Genomic DNA, 20,581 nt, shown 5'->3' with positions numbered 1-20,581 from the left:
GTCGCATTTATGGGTAGCTCCATTTTGAGGATGCCACCGCACATTGCTTTCTACAAAGTAGGGCCAAGAACCTCGCGGTACACTATCTGTCAGCTGTGTCGTATTCAAGGCTACTGGCATCGAACAGCTCCGGATAATCCGAAGCAGGTACGAAAGCACTCCAATACCACTCAGTGATGAAAGAAGTAGCGTCCCATTTGCTGGGCTCAAAGCGTTCTGTATATCCAGCGTTATGACTGCGCAGTATTTTATAGAGCCCGATGCCTGACCTGTCCTATTAATAGCCTCGTTCGCTATTTCGGCCACCAGTCGAATGGCGTTGGCTGTTGACTCACCTGAAGCCAAAATGTCGCCCCGCAAGTCCTGTTGGCACCTCTACGTATTTCTGCTAACGCTCACAGATGATTCGTTCTAGTTCCTTCCCCACTGTATCCAACACTTGGCCTTAGTCTTGACCTCAAACTCTTCCTTACTTATTTTTGAAGCATTAAGTCTAGACTATTGTTGTACGCTCTTAAAGACTAGCACTTAAATAATTACTTAAAAGAAAAAACTTGTGTATTTATCGCCCCTTTGGTGGTCCATATATCTGCTCACATGTCGCCTAAGTATTTTTCGCTCATGAAAAAGTAGAGCGTCACAGCTTCACAGCTACAAGGAAGCTGAACAAGCCATGACTTGCTTCTTAAACACTTCATTTCAGGCTTAGGTATATGTAACATATGCTCAATAGTACCCAGGTGGGCTATATATTTTTTATATTTTTACGAGGAGGCTGCTACCATGAGGAGTCGCCTTTAAGTTGTTTAAGCCTTGGTAAATTGCTTAATAAACCTTGGCTGAGTTGTTAAATTATGCACCAGAGACCCATTGACTTCACTATGCTGAAATGAGCACAAGTATTATATATAGGCACGTATGTGTGTATGTATGTAGCTAATTATAGCTCAGACGATCTATGCGCACATGCACTAAATACCAGTACTTGAAACAATGCGAAGACAAAGTAATTGAAAAGATTTAGGTCGAGTTTTTACCAGCTCAGTTGGAATGCATATTTTAATGCATAATTAAATTTCTTCATGAACAAATGTTTTCAACCAAATTAGGTACACTTCAAATGGTGGCATAATTAAATAGAAAATTCCTCATTGCACACTTCTTGCCACTTGAGAAGGCAGGCAGTTGAAGTTGCTTCATGGCTGCATTTGATGAGCTGCTGTTGGCTGGAAAATTTAGGCCGATGCGATAATAATTCGGGTATTATATAATAAAATGTGTGTGTTTGTGCATTCATTCACAAAAACCGTTTTGAAACTTTATTGCAAAAACATCATTGAATATGAACTGATTTCCGTTATGAGTTTAGGAAATGAATTTTTGTTTGTTTTTGAGAGTTTAGCTTAAATTCTTGTAGCTGTTGCACTGGTATGCATATTTGGATATTAAATTTAGAGCGCATAACTTTAGTTAGTGGTAGCCTAAAAAATATTTACTTGTAACTGAATAGTGTGAGATCTTTTACAGGCAGCCTTTGATTGGAAATCGTTGAGATTTTTGTGTTTGAAAAGATTGGAGTTTGTATGCGGAATATTAGAAAGGTCTATGTAAACTTAAGTATAAATTGAGATATCTCAACGGTATTTGATTCGTAAGTGTCACTGTGAGAGCTGTCAAAGCGAAACGGTGCTAAAAAAGAAACTCCAAACTTAAAGACGCTGCCCGTCAGCAAAGAAGAGAGAGAGTCGGGTAGACTTTTGCTGAAGAGCGACTTAAAACCAAATAGCTTAAGCAAAGAGCTTGAGTCAATACGATAGTAAAGTTCATTTGAAATTCAAAAACTTATAGCTACAGCAAATTTTCAATATTTCTTACCCAACAATCAGCACCTTGAAGAAATTCAAATTATACAATTTTTTACACTAATTTCATGATTTAATTTCAAGATTTAGTTTGATTACATTTTAATGCCACAAAATTTAAGCAGTGTTGTACTTACCAACACACAAACATCTATCTCAAATATGAGCAGATAAAAAATGTTGCGGGAGCAGATGTATGTATGTATGTGTGCACACTTAAATCGTAACTAAAATTCTCCACTTAAAGCAAGAGCCGCAGCGGCGAGGCATTGAAGTGCAATTGAATTCCATGGGAAATGGTTTTGTTTTTTCTTTTGTTTGTATTTTTCTAGCACTTTCTCCTGCGAGAAATAAAAAACAACAAAATAATTGAATAAACGTAGGATAGCGAAAAAATAATAATTCACAGCTTTGTGTGGGAGTGAAAGGGCCAAGAAAGCAAGGGCACGTGAGGGAAATCAGCATTTTTCTGAAAAATCTACAAAGCGCAGTTCACAAGTACCCGCAAAACGAGGAGAAGATAAATATATTCGTACAGCCGATCAACGGCCGCAACAAAAAATTGAAACAAATGCTGTCTGCTTGGGTGGTTGTCGTTGGCGAAGTTGAAGTCAACTGAGGTTTGTAAAAGCTGCACAAGTCGCTTCTATTTATAAAAAAAATAGAGCAAAAGTATGAGAATATTTGAAGTTGCTAAAACTTTTTTCTTTTGGTGTTTTATGTAACTTTTTTATAACTGCATTTGGCTCAAAATCACCAAGGTGCAGAATTGGCTTTGCTAGCAATTTAATGTCTTAAATCTTGACTTATTTGAGAAAAAAAAATTAATAAATTACTTCAACTAACCTGCTTTGTGTTTACATCAAACAATATAACTAATTAATAAAGCAAATTTTAAATAAAATCAATATACATGCATGGATAATCATTTCGGGAACGCGTCCTAATGTACAATCTTCAGCAACAAGTCCAAAATTTAATATAAAAATTTGAGGTAAGTTACCCATTTCATTACTTAATACATCGTATTTTTTATACAAAATTTAGTTTTAGAAAGGATACTAAAAGATTATTTATTTTTAACTATGAAAATGTCCAATATAGTTTGTCCGATACCGCACAAGTCATTTCAGTGAACGTATCGATAATAGATCAAAAATAATTTTAAGTGAATGCAGCCATTCGGTGTCTAACGTCAGTCGGTGAACAAAAGAATAACAAAGCGGGCTGTCAGAGTATTTATCGTCAAATAAAATAAATCTAATTGGTAAGTACCTTTCAATTCATTATTCGTAGAGCGTACATCAATAGGCCGTCAATTCGGGAACGTAATTATTACATTTAATTATTGATGAAATTCTTTTTTACGACACGAAATAAGAAAGTAAACTCACACTTTTCCTATTGGCAAACCCAGATCGCATTTAAGATGGCCGCCGTCTAATCAAAGCGCGCGCTTATTTGAAATCGTCATTTCGTGAACGGTCATTTCGGGAACGTTCCCGGACATGATGACACGTTCCCGAAATGACTGTTGCGTTCTCGGAATGATGATTATTATTTCCAAGGGCGGATCACTTACAATTTTTTAATAAATTTATTTTAAAATTTTGTTTTTTTATAATTACAGCATAATGGAAACTCCTGGTAAAGAAAAAAATAAAACAAAATCTCAAAAAAAGCTTAAAAAGGATAGTGCAGCGCAAGTAACCAAAGATAAAAAGTGAATGCTAGAAGAAGAAAGTTTTTGGATAAGATGACTGAAGAGCAGAAAGACATTAAACGGGAGAGAGAATATTATAGAAAAAAAAGGCGAGGCTGGTCATGGTAAAGGCCCAATGGATGGGGTAGGAGGATACCGAAAAAGATGAAAAGATGTCTTGATGGGTAATGATGTTGGAACAGCCTCAGAATTCGCCGATTTGTTCAAAAATGCTGCTATCGAAGTAAAAGTAATCCCAGAAGATAACGTAATTGAGTAGAAAAACCGCGTTCCAAAGCCTCTGGATGCTATTCCAGGTATAATGGACATCACAAAAGTGTACTGGCAAAAAGGACTAGACGTTTTAATACAATTATATCGATACGAACATTTTCATAAAGAGCTAAAACTATCGAGGCTTTCTAGCCTTTGTAATATGAGTGCAGTTGAACCTGAGAAAGTTTTTATGCCTGCAGTTGAATCTCCTGTTGACGAAGAGCCCATGATCACAGATAACGATTTGAGATTTAAAAATAGAGTAAATTAATAAATCTGAATACTGGTCATTTTCCTCGGACAATGAAAATTTAGAGACAATATCTCGTCGTCAGCAGATTAAAGTTAAACAGATTTCGTATCCGCTGGGAATTTCTTGGTTGTTAAAGTTCCTACTGAGAAGCCAAATATTTGCTTCAGATATGTTGCTACCTACCAGACATGTGTCGATGACGATGATGAAGAAATCTTAGTACCCTTTTTGAGATCTGTGCGTAACAATATTAGAAAATTTAAGCTGAAATCTAAGGATATATCGTATATTGATTTTGAGCAAATAAAATTTCAACACCGACGCTAAAAAAAGAAAAAAAGTCAAGAATATTGTTATTTTGATAATGATATTGATGTTTTTGAAAAATAATAAGTTTTGTAAAAAAATAAATAAATAAATAACTTAGTTCTTTAAACGGTTGTTTATAATTTAAATATTTCCTTATTTCTACCTAATTATATCAATATAATCATTTCGAGAACATTTTTGTCATTCCGGGAACGGTTGATCATTTTCGGGAACATTACAATATTTCAATAAAATACGCATAAATGGAGATATTAAATATTATATATATATTTATTAGATTACAGAACTTTTGTTCTGTACATATTACGTTAATTCGATTATAAGAGTTTTAAATATTTTGAAATTTCTTAAATTTTATGCGGAATAATAGCATCTTCTTTAATTTTTTGACGTATTTTCCTTGTAGAAAATTTTGAATGTATTGATTTCATTATTGCTTATTCAATATATGTAGATAATATACATAATATACCCATGTTTTTAAACAAAGCTCAAATTCTGCGCTTTGTTTGGTTTTTGCGGATTTTATGAAACTTAGGAAAACGTTCCCGAAATGATGGTTTTCTACAAGATATTTACTACTAAGCAATATTACTAAAAAAATAAAGAATTCTGTGCGCTGCCCTGTAAAGGTTTAAAAATATTCAAATTAAGCAACAGTCTAAACTAATAGTCATCCTTATAGCTTGCAATTTTTTTTGTCATAAAACCGATTTTGAAATTCGCAACCTTGGTGATTTTGAGCCATTTACATTTGAAAGGTGGCAGTTACGAACTTTATTGTGTTTCAAAATGGAGAAGTTTACACTACCAAAAACGGAATTTTTAGTACTTTTGTGAAACAATTCTGTATGGTTTTAAGTCATTGTTAATTTTGAAAGATATATCCTAACCGTGTGGCCCATATTCAGCAAACAATCAGAAAGTGTGGTGGCTTGACTAGAAGAGATTGGCTGAAGCCGACCTCGAAATGTACTTGGATGTCCTCGAACAAGCAATGCACAGGGAGACATCCAAGCTTTGAGAGATAGTGACGCGGAGGAGCCAGTACCATCAGCACAAGTGGCAATTGGTCATTTTTAGTTGATCCCTTCAAATAGTTTTTAGCAAAGATTGGATCTGAATAACGAAGTGCTTGATTTTTTCTAGAAATTAATGTTGAAAGATGGACTGCATTACCTTTGGATATGCGAACTTTCGGAATACCTTCTTTTGTGCAAATATGATAAGCGTCATTGACGAATAGTACCGGATGATATTCAACGATTTCTTCACATTGATGGCATGAGTTGGGGGATATGAGTTTCCAGCAAAGACGGTGGCACCAATTTTCTAAACCGTTTTATTTCTAGATTGGCGCGATAACCGCTTATGAGATTTTGGCCGAATTTAACAAAGCCCTGCAGTTGTTTCTTGTTTCTCGTGCCAACCGACGCAAGTTGGGCACACCAAGTAAAGTCAAGGCCTTCTTCTCCTGATCTTTCCAGCGCAGAGGAGGCCTTCCTTTTCCTGGCTGGCACCGCATCGAATACTTTCAGAGCCGTAGCGTTTGTTTTCACTCGGCTGACGTGACTCAGCCAACGAAGCCGCTGCACATTGTCTGTGTCGTCGTGTATTTCTCGATTAGGCAGTGTATTTTAGTTGACGAGAGATCGGCCGTTCTCACAGCTCGACATTACTTTTTATGCAGATATCTGGTCCATGCCTTCAAGAATAGCATCCATCAAGAAATCTAGAAATCTGAAACAAGAAATTTAATATAGATGAATGCACTTTATTAAGAGTCAGCTCAAAGAGCTCTACGGCCAGTTTCAGTAATGAGTATTCCGAACGCTTAATCCGAAGGACTAACTGCTGAAATCGGGGAACCATCTAGGTGCATCCAAAGTGCCACACTTTTTCAACTTTCTGCTGAGTTTTCGGCATACATTAGTAGTTGGTTAATATACGGAGAGTCCATCGGTGCCTTCACAAGCTCTCGCCCTTTCAAATGCCGCATCGGAAACCAACCACATCACGTCGCTGACAAAGTGATCCAGTTGCTTCGCGAAAGTCGCATAACACTGGCACAACTATGTTCTGGATATAGCAGCAGGTTAAGCTCCTCTTTATACAGAATAGACCCCGATATATTAAAAGTGGTTCCATTTTATGAATAAATATCCGAAATACCCCTTAACGCGCCAGCTCAAACCAGCTAATTTAACACCACTCTCTCTATGGTGCCAAGCCGTAGAAACAGTAATTTTCTTAGGCCTACCGACAGATGACTTTGTTGAAACATTTAGTGGTTCCGTATTCATAAAAATAGACGGAATTATAATGGAAAAATTATTGTGATTTTGTGTGTTCTTGAATCAACCACATGTCAAATGTGAGGAAAATATAAAACTTCAAAAAATTGCAAAACCAAAAAAAATAATAATTAACTTTTCTCCAAAGCAAAATAAAAATAATAAGGGTTGTCATCCGTGGTGGGCAAGAGTTGTATTTGAGTTTCTTTGTACTTTTAGTTTCTGTTGATAACTTTTTTATTAGGCATGTAAATGTTGATTAAAATTTAGAACTTGATGTTGAAATAGTTTTGGCCAATATCAGTACATGAGGAAAATCTTTACTAATTGCAGGATGAACATACAAAAAAAAAATTTAATTGATAAGTTAAATTTAATTGATAAATTAAATTTTTTTTAAATTGAAAAACTAAAATATATATTTTTTTTATTGAAAAATTATGTTTTTTTTTAATTGGAAAATTAAGAAATACTTTTTTTTCTTTTAATTCAAAAATTAACAAATAAAAACAATTTTAAATTCAAAAATTAAAATTTTTTTTTTTCTTTTAGTTCAAAAATTAAAAGGTTTGTTTTGAAATTGGAAAATTAAAGAATAAATTATTATTTAATTTAATATTTAAAAAATAAGAACAATTTTAAATTAAAAAGTAATATATACAACTTTTTTTTTAAATATTTAAATATATATATATTATATCTTTTTTTATTGAAAAATTAAAAAAATGTTTTTTTTAATTGAAAAACTAAACTAAATAAAAACAATTTTAAAATGAAAAATTACATTTTTTTTTAAACTGGAATATGCAGTTTTTTTTAAATGAAAAATAATTTTTTTTTAATTGAAAAATTAACAGGTAAATTTTTTTTGAATTGAAAATTTAAAAAATAAAAGTAAAAATTTAAATTGAAAAATTTAAAAATATTTTTTTTTTGTTTTTTAAATTGGAAACCAATTTTTTTTTTAAATTGAAAAACTAAAATATAAGTTCTTTTTTTGTTGAAAAATTATTTTGTTTTTAATTGAAAAATTAACAAATAAAAACAATTTTAAATTGGAAACTTAATAAATAATTTTTTTTTTCAAATTGGGAAATGAAATGTTTTAAATGAAAAATAAATTTTTTTAAATTCAAAAATTAAAAAATAAATTCTTTTTTAAATTCAAAAATTAAAAATTTTGTTTTGAAATTGGAAAATTAAAAAAATAAATTTTTTTTAATTGAAAATTTAAAAAATAAAAACAATTTTAAATTAAATATTAAAATATTTATAAAATTTTTCGGAAATTAAAACATATATATTTTTTTTATTGAAAACTTAAACAAGTGTTTTTTTTTTAATTGAAAAATTAAAAAATAATAATTTTTTTTTAATTGAAAAATAAAAACAATTTTAAAATGAAAAATTAAATTTTTTTTTAACTGGAAAATGAAGTTTTTTTAAAAATGAAAAATAATTTTTTTTTTTTTAACTTGAAAAATTAAAAAATAAAAACAAGTTTAAATTGAAAAATTAAAAAATAAAACTATTTGAATTGGAAAATGAAATTTCTTTTTAAATAAAAATTTATTATTTTTTAAATTGAAAAATTAACAGGTAAATATTTTTTTAAATTGAAAATTTAAAAAATAAAAATTTAAATTGAAAAATTAAAAATAAATTTGTTTTTGTTTTCTAATTTGGAACACAAAATTTTTTTGTTTTATATTGTAAAATTAAAAAATTTATTTAATTATTGATAAATATTTTTTGTATACAAAATTCAGTTTTTTTTAAGTTATAATTTGTTTTAGAGCTGGTCCAAGTTAAGTGATCGAGGTACTTTGGACGAATTTTTAAATAGTTTTAAAAATTGGTTTATTTGTGGGCTTCTATAAAATAAAGGTTAAACACAACAAATTTGGAAAACAATTTAATAATTTTTTGATTTATTAAGTGTTGAACATTTTGGTGTAGAATTTTTAAAGTCAACTATCTGCGGTTATTTTTAACATTTCTAAAAATTTTGTTTCTTTAATTATTTAGAAACAAGTTTTTTAAGAAAAAATAAAACTTTTGTTAGCGCTTCACTAGAACAGGACTTTGCACTGATTTTTATTAGTTCGCTGTATGTAGTTAAATATAACTCGATATAAGTTATAGATAGCTTTCAGCTATTCATTAAATGTCCAAAACAAAATATTTCAAATTTAATTTTTTGAAATTTCAAAATAACAAAAAACAGATTTCATACAAATTTTTTACTAAAAATACTCTTTTCCAAGCATTTTTTTATCTGTAAGTTCAACATAAAACTTTCAGCTATTCATAAAATGTCAGAAAAAATATTTTATACAATTTTTTTACTAAAAATAAATTTTTTGCTTGAAATTTTACTATGAAACTTTCAGCTATTCTTGAAATGTCAAAAAAAAAAATACAAAATTTTTACTAAAAAATATATTTTTTGCTTGAAATTTTACCATGCAACTTTTAGCTATTCACGAAGTGTCAAAAAAAAATTTCAAACAAATTAAAAAAATATATATGTTTTGCATGAAAGTTTATTATGAAGCCATGCAATTTTTTGTTTGGAAATATATTGTGAAACCCCTAGCTATTCTTGAAATGTCAAAAAAAAAAAAAATTATAAAAATTTTTTACTAAAAAATAAATTTTTGTACTTCAAAGTTTACCATGAGGCTTTCAACTATTCACGAAGTGTCAAAAAAAAAATTTCGTACAAATTTTTTACTAAAAAATATATTTTTTGCTTGAAAGTTTACTATGAAACTTTAAGCTATTCTTGAAATGTCAAAAAAAAAATAATGAAAATTGTTTACTTAAAAAAAATGTTTGCTTCAAAGTTTACCATGAGGCTTTCAACTATTCACAAAGTGTCAAGAAAAAATTTTCATGCAAATTTTTACTAAAAAATATATTTTTTTCTTGAAAGTTTACTTCGAAGCCAACCAATTTTTTTTTTGGAAGTTTAAAAGTTTACCATGAGACTTTCAGCTATTCATTAAATAACAAAAAAAAATCATACCATAAGTTTTTACCAGAAAATAAATTTTTGGCAAGCAATTTTTTGCTTCAAAGTTTACTATGAAACTTTCAGCTATTCATAGAATGTTCACAAAAATTACATACAATTTTTTAACTAAAAAATAAAGCACTTGCCAAGGTATTATATTAGTTTTTTTATTATATTTTATTAAATGGTAAAAAACAAGCCAAATTTTAAAAATATCTGCGACAATGCCCAAAATACTTGAATCGCTTGGCACGGCGTCATCCTTTCATTTTTCAATTTGCTCCCGAACGCATTGAACAAAAATTTTAATATAGTAGCACTGAAATGCGACCAAAGCAGCCGACGGAAATGAGAACTGCTTACGACTTTTCAAAATTAACTTTTCACTCCTAAATAAATAAATCTCACCCCGGGATAAATTTTTAAGAGCTGAAACTTTATATTTAAATTTTTGAAAATTGAAATTTTAATAAAAAAAAATAAAAAAAAAAAAAAATAAAATAAAAATATGCCAATGTAATCCGTGCGTGGGTCACCTTATGCTTATTTGTCTATAGCCTTTGCATAAACGCTGATAGCAACCGCCTATCAGATGCTATTTCGGAAACATTAAAAAATGAAATTTATTGCTTAATGTCGTGCGAACTTATTTTGTTTTACTCTTTTTGGAATTACAACAAAAGAGAATGTGGTGATGCCCTCTGAGCTACCTTGTATATGAAAGTATATAAATATATATTAGGTACTATATATAGATAAATAAGAAGAAATAAAGGAGCTGCTGGGCACAACAAAGTCCAGCTGGAGGCGGCAAAAAAAACCCATCGCAACAAAGCGCAGAAAAACTGGAGAGAAATAAGCAGAAAGAAGCAATAACAAACAAACAAACGTTTTTAAATCAGAAAAAAATGAGCAGCTAGAATCTTAACTACAACAGCGACATTTGCTTTTTCTGACGCAAAAGCAGCTTGCAGTACATTTTTTCTTCCATTACAGTTAACAGCTAACAAATTTTTCGCTTGTCGCTTTTATTTTACTCCTTCGTCATCAGTCTACGGCTTTGGCGGCGCGCACTGCAGGTTGCCTTAATTTTATGCTCAATTTCAGTAATAAGCGGAGTGAATACATTTAAAAGCAATTAGCAATGAAATTGTGCACAGTCATTCCACTTGGAGCAGACGCGAGGGGGAAGAATGCAACAAAAGAATTAAGACACAAACGCGTTGCGTTGTTGAGTTGCAAGGCATTTAATGAACGTGCAACAAGTATTTGTACAAATGATATATGTGTGTGTGTGTGGGTTTGTGTTGCATTGCGTTGGCGCTGAGAAGTTCGTTATATAGGAAATCCCACAGCGGAACTGGCAGCCTTACGCGAATTAGCGCAATAAATATTGCATCTGGTGCGGAATTTGCATTCAAGTTTTATTTTTTTATTTGTTTTTGTTTTTGCGTTTGGGCCTTTTATATTTCTTTTGTTTGGAAATTACTTCTTTTGTTTTCGTTTTGCTTGTCATGAGTGTGCTAATAAATGTAACGGTATGTTGGCCAATCACGATGCTCGTATAAATATAAATAATGAAGGCATAATTTAGAAAGGCGGAACATTGCCGGGAAAATATTTACTATTTGCTTGACAATCTTAGTTAGAGGCGAAAATATGTCTGCGCTACAAACAAAATACGTTTTGCAAAGGGCGGCTCATAAGTGAGCGACATGTTAGTGTTTTAAGGGTTCTTTGTAGATATTTGAAAATTTTTTGGAAAGTTCACATCTGCAACTAAGGCGAATCTATTCAGGGTGATAACAATAATAAAAAAACGAAAAGTTGCTTCTATTTTATTTCTGCTTTTTGTGCTCAAATATAAAAATGATTATTTCCAAGGCTAATAGGTTGAGTAAAAAAAATTAAAAATAAAGAAACGTAAACAAAGTCTTTCGAGAGTCTCATTTAAGGTGTGCGCGGTAAATTTGTATTATTTTTAGGAAAACTTTGCCGGATTTATTACTTATTCCTTGAAGACCTAGACTATGCGGGCGACATTTGTTTACTATCGCCCAAATACTCAGATGCATCAGCTAAGCTACAGGGCTGCCCATATTCGACGGACCCATGCGTTTTTTGGGCCCATTCCAATCGACGAGGCTTGTCCGCAGGCAACAGTCTTTGCGTCAATTGAATCTTATACGGGAATAAATGCAAATCAATGCGGATAGTTCGTTGTAAAGTGGTCCGAGCAATGCCCAACTGCTGAGAACGGCAATTTTAGGATGTCCTTGGCGACGTCTCAACACTGGCCCGTACAAGAGCAATATTCTCGTCCGATCGCCTTGGTCGGTTTTGATTTGGCTTCTTTGGATTAGAAAGAGCATCACCAGTCGAAAACCTTTCGTACAAACTTTTAATGGTGTTCTTAGAAGGCGCACTTTTCACATAATTTTTTATACGCACGTTGAGTTTTCACAACTGACTTCTTTTGTTGAATGTAAATTTCAACAAATTGGGAACGCTCGCGTGGCGTGTACTATTCCATGGTAAAAATCTGCTTGCGCTGATGCTTCCAACGCAGTATGTCATTAAGCGATCTGACGTCCCTGTCAAAAGATACAGGTTTTCCCGATGGATCCGTCGAATATGGGCAACCCTGTATAAGTGTTTTATTTGTCCACTCAGTCTGCCGACTGAAAGATGTCAGAGGAGAATGGCTCTTCATTGGTAAAATCTGCGTTTGAGTTTTACTTTCAGCACACAACCTGTGGCCTAATTCAGCGCGGGAGTATTACAAAGAAATATTTGCTGTTTAAATGTTGGCAACGATATTCGCTGCATATTTATGTCTCTGCATACCGACTAACTTTGGTTGCGTTGTCAAAATGCCACCCACATGGTATGACCAGCGTCTGGCCTCGTCAGTTTTGTGGGTGTTTTGCTGGAAATGTACTTAAATCTGAGCTAAAATGTATTTAGACACATGGATATTTTTAGTTATTAACAAGCGTGCGACACCCAAAAACACATCCACACCCATATACATATCTACGTGTAGATTTGCCAACAGATAAGTTATCACAACTGTGCTTGTGCGCTGATTTGTCGCAAAACCATCAGCATCTCTACTGCGATGGCACTTTGTGTAGGAGGGCACTGTGATGCGGTCCAGAGCCACATAAGTCTATATACATACTTGGCGTCTATACCATTTTTGGGTGTTTGGCCGAGCTGCTCCTCTTATTTGTAGAGTGCTTCCTAATGTTGTTCCACAATTGGAGGGACCTGCAGTTTTAAGCCGATTCCGAGTGGCAGATATTTTTTATGAGTAACTTTTTCATGGCAAAAATACACAGGAAGGTTTGCTATTGACTGACGAGGGGCGACCGCTATTATCATTACCGCCTTTTTTGTCACGGCGATTCGAACCTACGCACTTCCAAAATGTAGTCACGCGCCAACCCGTTCGACTACGGCAGTTGCTATATTTTTGGCTTAGGATAAATACATGGTTTAGTGGGATGCACTTATTGCGAGCTTAACAGCCAATATTAGGCGTTTATACGCATGCGGCCACACACTTACATGCACACACATTCACAAGATAGGCATACGAAGAAATGCGACTGGCGGCAGGCTGTTAGGTTTTGGCTACAAGTCTAATTAGATATTTTGAGCTAAATGTCAGCTGTGGTGGCGTTGTAGCAATTAATATTAGCGTGTGCATCAGGCGAATGTGCAGATGACAGCAGGCAGGAAGATAAATGTGCGCGCGTATGCGACTACTTGCCAGCCACAGCAACAATAAGTACGGCATCTTCAACGTCAACTTGGCAACTTGGCAGAGTCTCTGGGATTTCCGTACAGCACCGCCACTTCCTCACAATCAAGCTTTTTAATGTCTGCCTGTCCGTGCGCCCGCCTAATGTCGCTACCCTACCTAATAGGGACAGCCGGCCGGTGGCTGTTGTTGCTTTGTCGATTGCATAACGTAAATTCCAGTGAAGCAGCTGTGCAAATAACGGGCTTCTTTCAATGCGCTTCAAAGTTGCATATGGCTGGCAGCAACGACATCACTGAGTGGTTAACTAAGTAGCTGTGAGAGGAGTTAGTGCATGCAGGGCGGGGGGGGGAAATGTTAAAATCAAATAAGGAAGAAATCAAATCATTGTCTAACCCATTTAAAATCGGTAACTATGTTGCCAAATTTTGCTTTTGCTTCATTTATTCACAAGCCGCAAAGCTTCTTTGATTGTCTTTCGGCAGCATCAGCAGCAGCACCAGCAGATGATCGCCCAGCAGGTCTGGCTGCATGACTGGCTGGCTGGCCAGCTGAATGGCGAATGTCTTGGTCATGTGGCACGTCTGCACGTTTTCTCTGCCAATGCGGGCCAATGAAGCGTTGCATTTCCTATCAGTTTACAGTGACTCAATTGAAAATTACAGAGAAACAAAAGTGATGAAAAGACGAGAGCAGCGTACACTTACTTACTTACGTACTTGTGTATCTTCATATGGTTCCTATGGTCGCGTATGTATTTGTCTAAATGGAATTTTTGTGAAAATATCCTGAAACCTTCAATTGCTGTCTCGTGTTGCCTTAACGGGTATTTTGTGTAATACTTTCTTGTTTTTGTTTTTTGTTTTTCACTATATTTTTTGTGTGCCGAAAATACGGAAGAGTCCCAAAGTTGCAACTTTAACCGAAAAGAGTGCAATTCAACAACACCAAAGTACAATTTGCAAAGTGCCAGACAACATGTCCACGACATTGCAATCACTGAGCTTGTGAATTTTCGTTTTGCTCCTCAGTTGCTGGTGTTGCCGTTGCTGCTGCTGTGGTAATGTTTTTTGGCATGACACAGCACTCAAGCTGGCACTGCAAGGTCTACAAGGTTAGCATTTGTATCGGCTCTGATGAGGCTGCGAACGTTTAGCAGCAAAAGAAACAGAAACAACAGCAGCAAAAATCTCATTTGTTCGGTAACATTTGCAATTTAGTACCATTTCTTCAGCTCCTTTTTTGTTGCTTGACAATTTAATTTTTTGTGTATACTTTTTTGTGTTTTTTTATTTCTTTTTTGTTATGTTTATTTGCATATTTTATATGCCTCATTGGTAGGCATCCATGTCGTTTCACGTCCGTTTGCACAGCGCGGTTAAAAAGCAAGAAACACATTTTTATGGGCTTGGCATTTATAACGAAGTTGGACACCGGCTTCATTCTTTGTATTCCAATTTGATGGAGGAAAGTTGGACTGGAATTGTTAGTAAAACAAAAATGGTTCAACCAAACTTGACTGTCTTTGCGGTCCCTTAAGAATCAAGGTAGGTAAGTCGGTACATAGGCGGAAATGGCAGTCGGTCTTGCAACCAACTCACTTAGACCCTTGCCGATGCATTTCAGTTTATCTGCTATTTATTTTAAGTGCAAACCCAATGAACTGGCTGACACTTATATCCCCAAGGTCATTAGTACAATTTAATAACGATGAGCCAATGTATCTACCACCCAGGATAGTAACAGAGCAGTTGTCCGGCAGACTCGTCCTCCTTTCTTGCAGCTTCTGCATTAGTCGAAATGGATTCCATTCAATATTTGAGCACGTCGACCCAGACGACAATTTCACTTGATCAAAGCAAGTAACATGGAAACGTTTTTCTTTGATCGATTAAGTAGTGCCTTTGAGCGACTAGCGTCCCCTTTTGGCCAACTTTTTTTTAACATTATTTGTCAGACAATTAACTCATATAAAATGGATGCAGAAATATTCCGACATTTTTTCCAGAGACACCTGGCATTTGCGATTTATCTATACTTCTAAACTAATATTATAAAGAGGAAAATTTTGTTTGTTTGTTTGTTTGGTTGTAATGAATGGGCTCTAAAACTACTGGACCGATTTTAAAAATTCTTTAGTACAGAATATTTTTCATGCCGCTCCGTGACTGGGGTCTCGAGATATAGGTCAAAACGTGGACCCGGGTAACCTTTGGTTGTGTATGTACAATATGGGTATCAAATAGAAGCTGTTGGTGAATGCTTTAGTTCAGAGTATTTCCATCCGCTCCGTGACTAGGGTCTCGAGATATAGGCCAAAACGTGGACCCGGGTAACCTTTGGTTGTGTATGTACAATATGGGTATCAAATGAAAGCTGTTGATAAGTGCTTTAATACGGGGTAATTTTCATACCTATTGATGACTAGCGCCTCGAAATATATGCCAAAACGTGTACCCGCCGTGTCTTTGCACCGAATTAAACCAAACTTACGCACATTGTTAAGTAAGTATTGAAAATGGGTTTCGTAAAGTTTGGTTGTAATTCGGAGCACTGGCAACGGGTACAGCGTTCTTTTGAACCAGCCATAATGTCGCTTACTTTTTTTACGCTTGGGGCGGAACTAAACTGTCAAATTGACAGTGTGAGTTACAATGTGTCTATATTTCTTTCTGATTTGGATGCCATAAGGAAAAAACGTAAGTGCAACATGTAAAAATTGTTTGTGAATTTTTTTGGAGTGGATTTTGGAACAGGAATAATTTCTAACCAAATTTCAGAATTTAATGTGAAATCCGAATGTTCAAATGAAATTATGTGTTCGTGGAAAAAAAAATTTTTTTTCGTTTTTTTTTTTTGAAAAATATAAATGGATAATGGTTAAAAATGATCCAATGCTTAATAAAACATATAAATTGAAACGAAAAATTCATGGATGATCAGGAAAAAAGACGATTGTTTCTTAGTTATTCGTTTGCGCTGATTTGAAATTTAAAAACAATCTTCTTTTTTCCTGATTTTCAATTTATATTTTATATTTACTCAAAAACAAATAGAAAAACGAAAAATATTGTTTATGCCAAAGCGCTTGAATAAAGAATAAAGAAATAAATAATATGAAAATCATATATTTTCTGTTCTAAACCATATCTATTCTATTTTAGTGTGCCCAGCGAAGGGGGCCGGGTTTGCTAGTAATATATATTGCTGGAAAATCACAACCAGAGATTGTTCGTGAGCTCTAGCACCCTTAAGTAAACAAAGTTTTTGTTTACCGCACCATTACTCATTACATTGATACTGGTAGCATCGCGAAACGTCATGGAGGTGGTCATAAAAAGACTGCAACGTCTCATGAAATAGTTGAAAAAGTGAAGAAGCGACTTGAGTGAAATCCCCGACGAAGTGCCAATCAAATGGCAAAAGAACTGAAAATATCTGACCATAGTATCCGCCGCATACTGAAAAATTATCTCAAAGTCAAGCCTTACAAGATGCAACAGGCGCAAAATCTCACACCAATGCAACAATAAGTCAGACTTGAGAAAGCGAAGGAGTTGCTTTGTCTGGCCGAAAGCGGTCAATTTCCGAACATTTCGTTTGACGAGAAAAATTTTCAAATTCAGCAATTCGTAAACTTCCAAAACGATGGGATTTATTTGACCGACCGTTCATACGAGAATTTGAGTCATCGATTGACCACCAGGAGGCTGTGACAGCACCCGCCACAGGCGCTCTCCAATCGTCTTGTTGTTGTTGTTGTTGTTGTTGTTGTTGTTGTAGGAGTACCTTTGCCCTGTTAGTGTAGCGTAATCACCGGTCGCCTTCGCCTAGCTCATCTAACTGTAGGCCCAGGAAACTAGCTGTTTCGACGGGTTGGGTCCAGAGGGAGAGGGGTGTTAGATGAGTGGGTTTAATGAGGCATGTGAAAAGGTGGCTAGTGTCGTGCGGGGTGCCTTCACATGCTGGGCATATGTTTAGTATGTCGGGGTCGATTCTCTATCAGTAGGAGTTTAGCCTGCTACAATATCCAGAGCGCAATTGTGCCAAGGTTACGCGGGGCTCTCTGGGAAGTTGTAGATCTTCGTCTGCGATTGGTGGCGGTTGGACTCCGATAGCGGCATTCGGCAGTCGGGAGCTCAAGAAGGTGGTGAGAGTCTACCGATGAATGTCGTTTATGGCCTGTCTGTACACTGTCCAATCCAGTAGCTGTCTGTTGGTTTTGTCTGAGATCTCGTACGCGTAGTTGAGCAAATGCCTCCTGATGTGCCTGAGAGGTGGCTCAGGCTCGAGCAGGTATCTGCATGGGTGAGGCCTACGGTAACACCCTAGCACTGAGCAATTTGTTATGCTCCTTAATAGGCAGCATTAGAGCCTCATTATGTAGGTGTTGCATAGGTGACATCAGAAGACATCCTGTCGCGGTCCTTAATGCAGTGTTTTGGCAGGTCGGAAGCTTCGTCCACTGCGAATCAATACGGTCAAAACCGTACGAACTAAAATTGCATTTTTCGACAAAATAGAGGAAAAAAAACTTTTATCAATATGCGTTTCAAGAGAAAAGTATATACATACCTAATATACATTAAAGTAACCTTAAAAGCAACCATACAAACGCAAGCAAAAATGAAATGTTCATATGCATAGGTACATGTTCAATAAACTCTCGCATATACATACACATCCTTACACCTTTTTTTATGTCATACTTATGAGAAAAAATGCATGAAATTATAATTGATCACCTTGCGAGTAATTTGGGCGTAAACATGAGTATATCTCGTTTTGATTTACGGTTGCCCAAAAGGCGAGTAAGCACCGTAATATTATCTGGTAAATGTGTCAGCAAGTGACAAGCAAAATCGCTCAAAGCGGTGCGGTGGGCATTAAGGTCATTGCGGAGAGAAGGTAGGGACATGTACACACATCAATTTAAGAAAATGCCCCAATCGGGATGATGAACCCTCTTAAATTTGATTTTTCGAATTTATCAGTTATTCATCTGTAGATAAAATGCTGAGAATTCCGATGTGATTGCTTTGTGATTTTATAATTTTTTGCTCTGACTAAAAAATCACACACCACGTCTTGAGGTATTTACCTGCCCACAAAAATGTTTTGAGTGCGAATATAATTTATACTTTTTTTTTCATAAATAATAAATATTTTTTTTTTACTTTTTGTTGAAAAGTGTTTCTACATTTTAAGGTATGTCCGACAGTCCTTGCTGTAATGCATTCTAAAATATTATAGACAAGTGTGGATTATATTTCTTGTACGCCTCGAACAATATTCGCCTCGTCTGCTTGAATTGCTTCGGTATTGTTCGCATAGCAGCAATCCTTCAAGACACTTATTAAAATTTAAAATAAAACATCGGCATCAATCGCAGCTGAGTACCCGACTTCCATACTGAATACCCCAGTATAAGCTGGCTTATTTATTTGATTGCCAAGCACGCCACGCTGTTAAAGGCAAATATCCCACATGCCCTTGCAGCTCTTACAGATCCGAGCGTAACTATTGTTCTCTGTGGCTGCTTTGACTTCTCGACAATTAGTTGACGGCTTTTTGATATCGAGATGAAGCAAAGGTTTCAGAAGTATGACAAATAAGGACCATTTTACATAATATTAGAGCGGGTTTATAAGAGGAAGAGTTATACTCGCAATACTGCCATGAAAGAAAGCAGTTTGGATTCATCAACTCCTCGGATAAGTCTGACTCAGAAGATTTATTTGAAAATGGGTTGTAACGCAAACTCTCCAATGAAATGGTAACTCCATGTGTTCAATACCAACCAGTTCTAAAGAATACGACAAAATTGCTTGATAGAATATATATGTATATATATAATGGGCGCTTACAGCTTACACCCTTTTTGGGTGTTTGGCCGAGCTCCTCCTTCTATTTGTGGTGTGCGTCTTGATGTTGTTCCACAAATGGAGGGGCCTACAGTTTCAAGCCGACTCCAAACGGCAGATATTTTTTATGAGGAGCTTTTTCATGGTCGAAATACACTCGGCGGTGTGCCATTGACTGTCGAGGGGCGACCGCTATTAGAAAAATGTTTTTCTTAATTTGGTGTTTCACCGAGATTCGAACATACGTTCTCTCGGAGAATTCCGAATGGTAGTCACGCACCAGCCCATTCGGCTACGGCGGCCTCCTGGATAGAATGCTGATGGAATAAAACTCATCCACCCTGAATCATCTCCTCCTTTTTTTTCAACTAGAAATAATTTTATGAAAAAAAGTTTTGTCTGCTAAATCCATAAAGCTTTGAGAACAGAAATATTTTACCAACTATCCTTAAGAGGTCCCGGTGGTCTAGAAAATGTAGGGTACTTTCAGTAATTTTTACAATAAAAAAACGAAAAACGACATTTAAATTCTTTAGGCATTTTACTTAACTTCTTTTACATACAAAAATGACCGCTATCAGAACAAACTTTTTCTACATTCTGGTGTTTCCCGGAGATTCGAACCTACATTCTCCGAATGATAGTCACGCCATTAGGCTACCGCGGCCGCCTATTTTCGGCATATCTCGAGCTAATATCTCAGATATGAGCACATTAAAGTACAGTCAAATTTTCTTTAACTCAAAGTAATTCGAGATAGGTTAGAGAGCAAGTAAACTCAATTTTAATCTCTTAGAACTTCGATATACTCGAATTGGCCTTCCGATTCTAGATTGTAGTCCCCGAATAAGAAAATCCCATATGATGTCGAATTTTTTTCACTGAAGTTCTTATTTAAGGAAATATTGTGAACAAGTTAGAATCGTTCTCTTTCAAGCGCTGTTTAATTATAGAAAAATTCCCCTGCATTCCTGGTACAGCGGATTTCTGTAAGACCAAGGATTTCAACTTAAATAAATCCTTCGTCACAGTATTTCCTTCCAAATAGGAATGGGATAACGGGCTTATTGTTACGAAAAATGATATAAACATCTATACAGATGGCTCAAAACTAGACAACAGAGTAGGTGGAGGGGCTTACTCCGATAAACTCGAAGTTAGCCAATCTTTTCGCCTACCTGATTATTGCAGTGTATTTCAGGCGGAAGTCAC

General features: G+C 35.0%; 1 protein-coding gene across 1 annotated transcript in view; it reads left to right on the top strand.

Annotated features, from left to right (window-relative positions):
- Nucleotides 1-14,122, top strand: part of LOC128855347 (RYamide receptor-like) — a 172,501-nt gene extending 158,379 nt beyond the window's left edge. The window contains exon 4 of the mRNA XM_054090200.1: nt 13,991-14,122. Within this exon, the coding sequence (XP_053946175.1) occupies nt 13,991-14,122 (132 nt within the window). The remainder of the gene's footprint in view (nt 1-13,990) is intronic.
- Nucleotides 14,123-20,581: the final 6,459 nt, after the last annotated feature.

This window comes from Anastrepha ludens, chromosome 2, assembly GCF_028408465.1.
Source record: "Anastrepha ludens isolate Willacy chromosome 2, idAnaLude1.1, whole genome shotgun sequence".
In the NCBI taxonomy this organism is placed as follows: Eukaryota; Metazoa; Arthropoda; class Insecta; order Diptera; family Tephritidae; genus Anastrepha; species Anastrepha ludens.
Note: the sequence above shows the minus strand (reverse complement) of the source record. Positions and strands in the feature narration are given on the sequence as shown.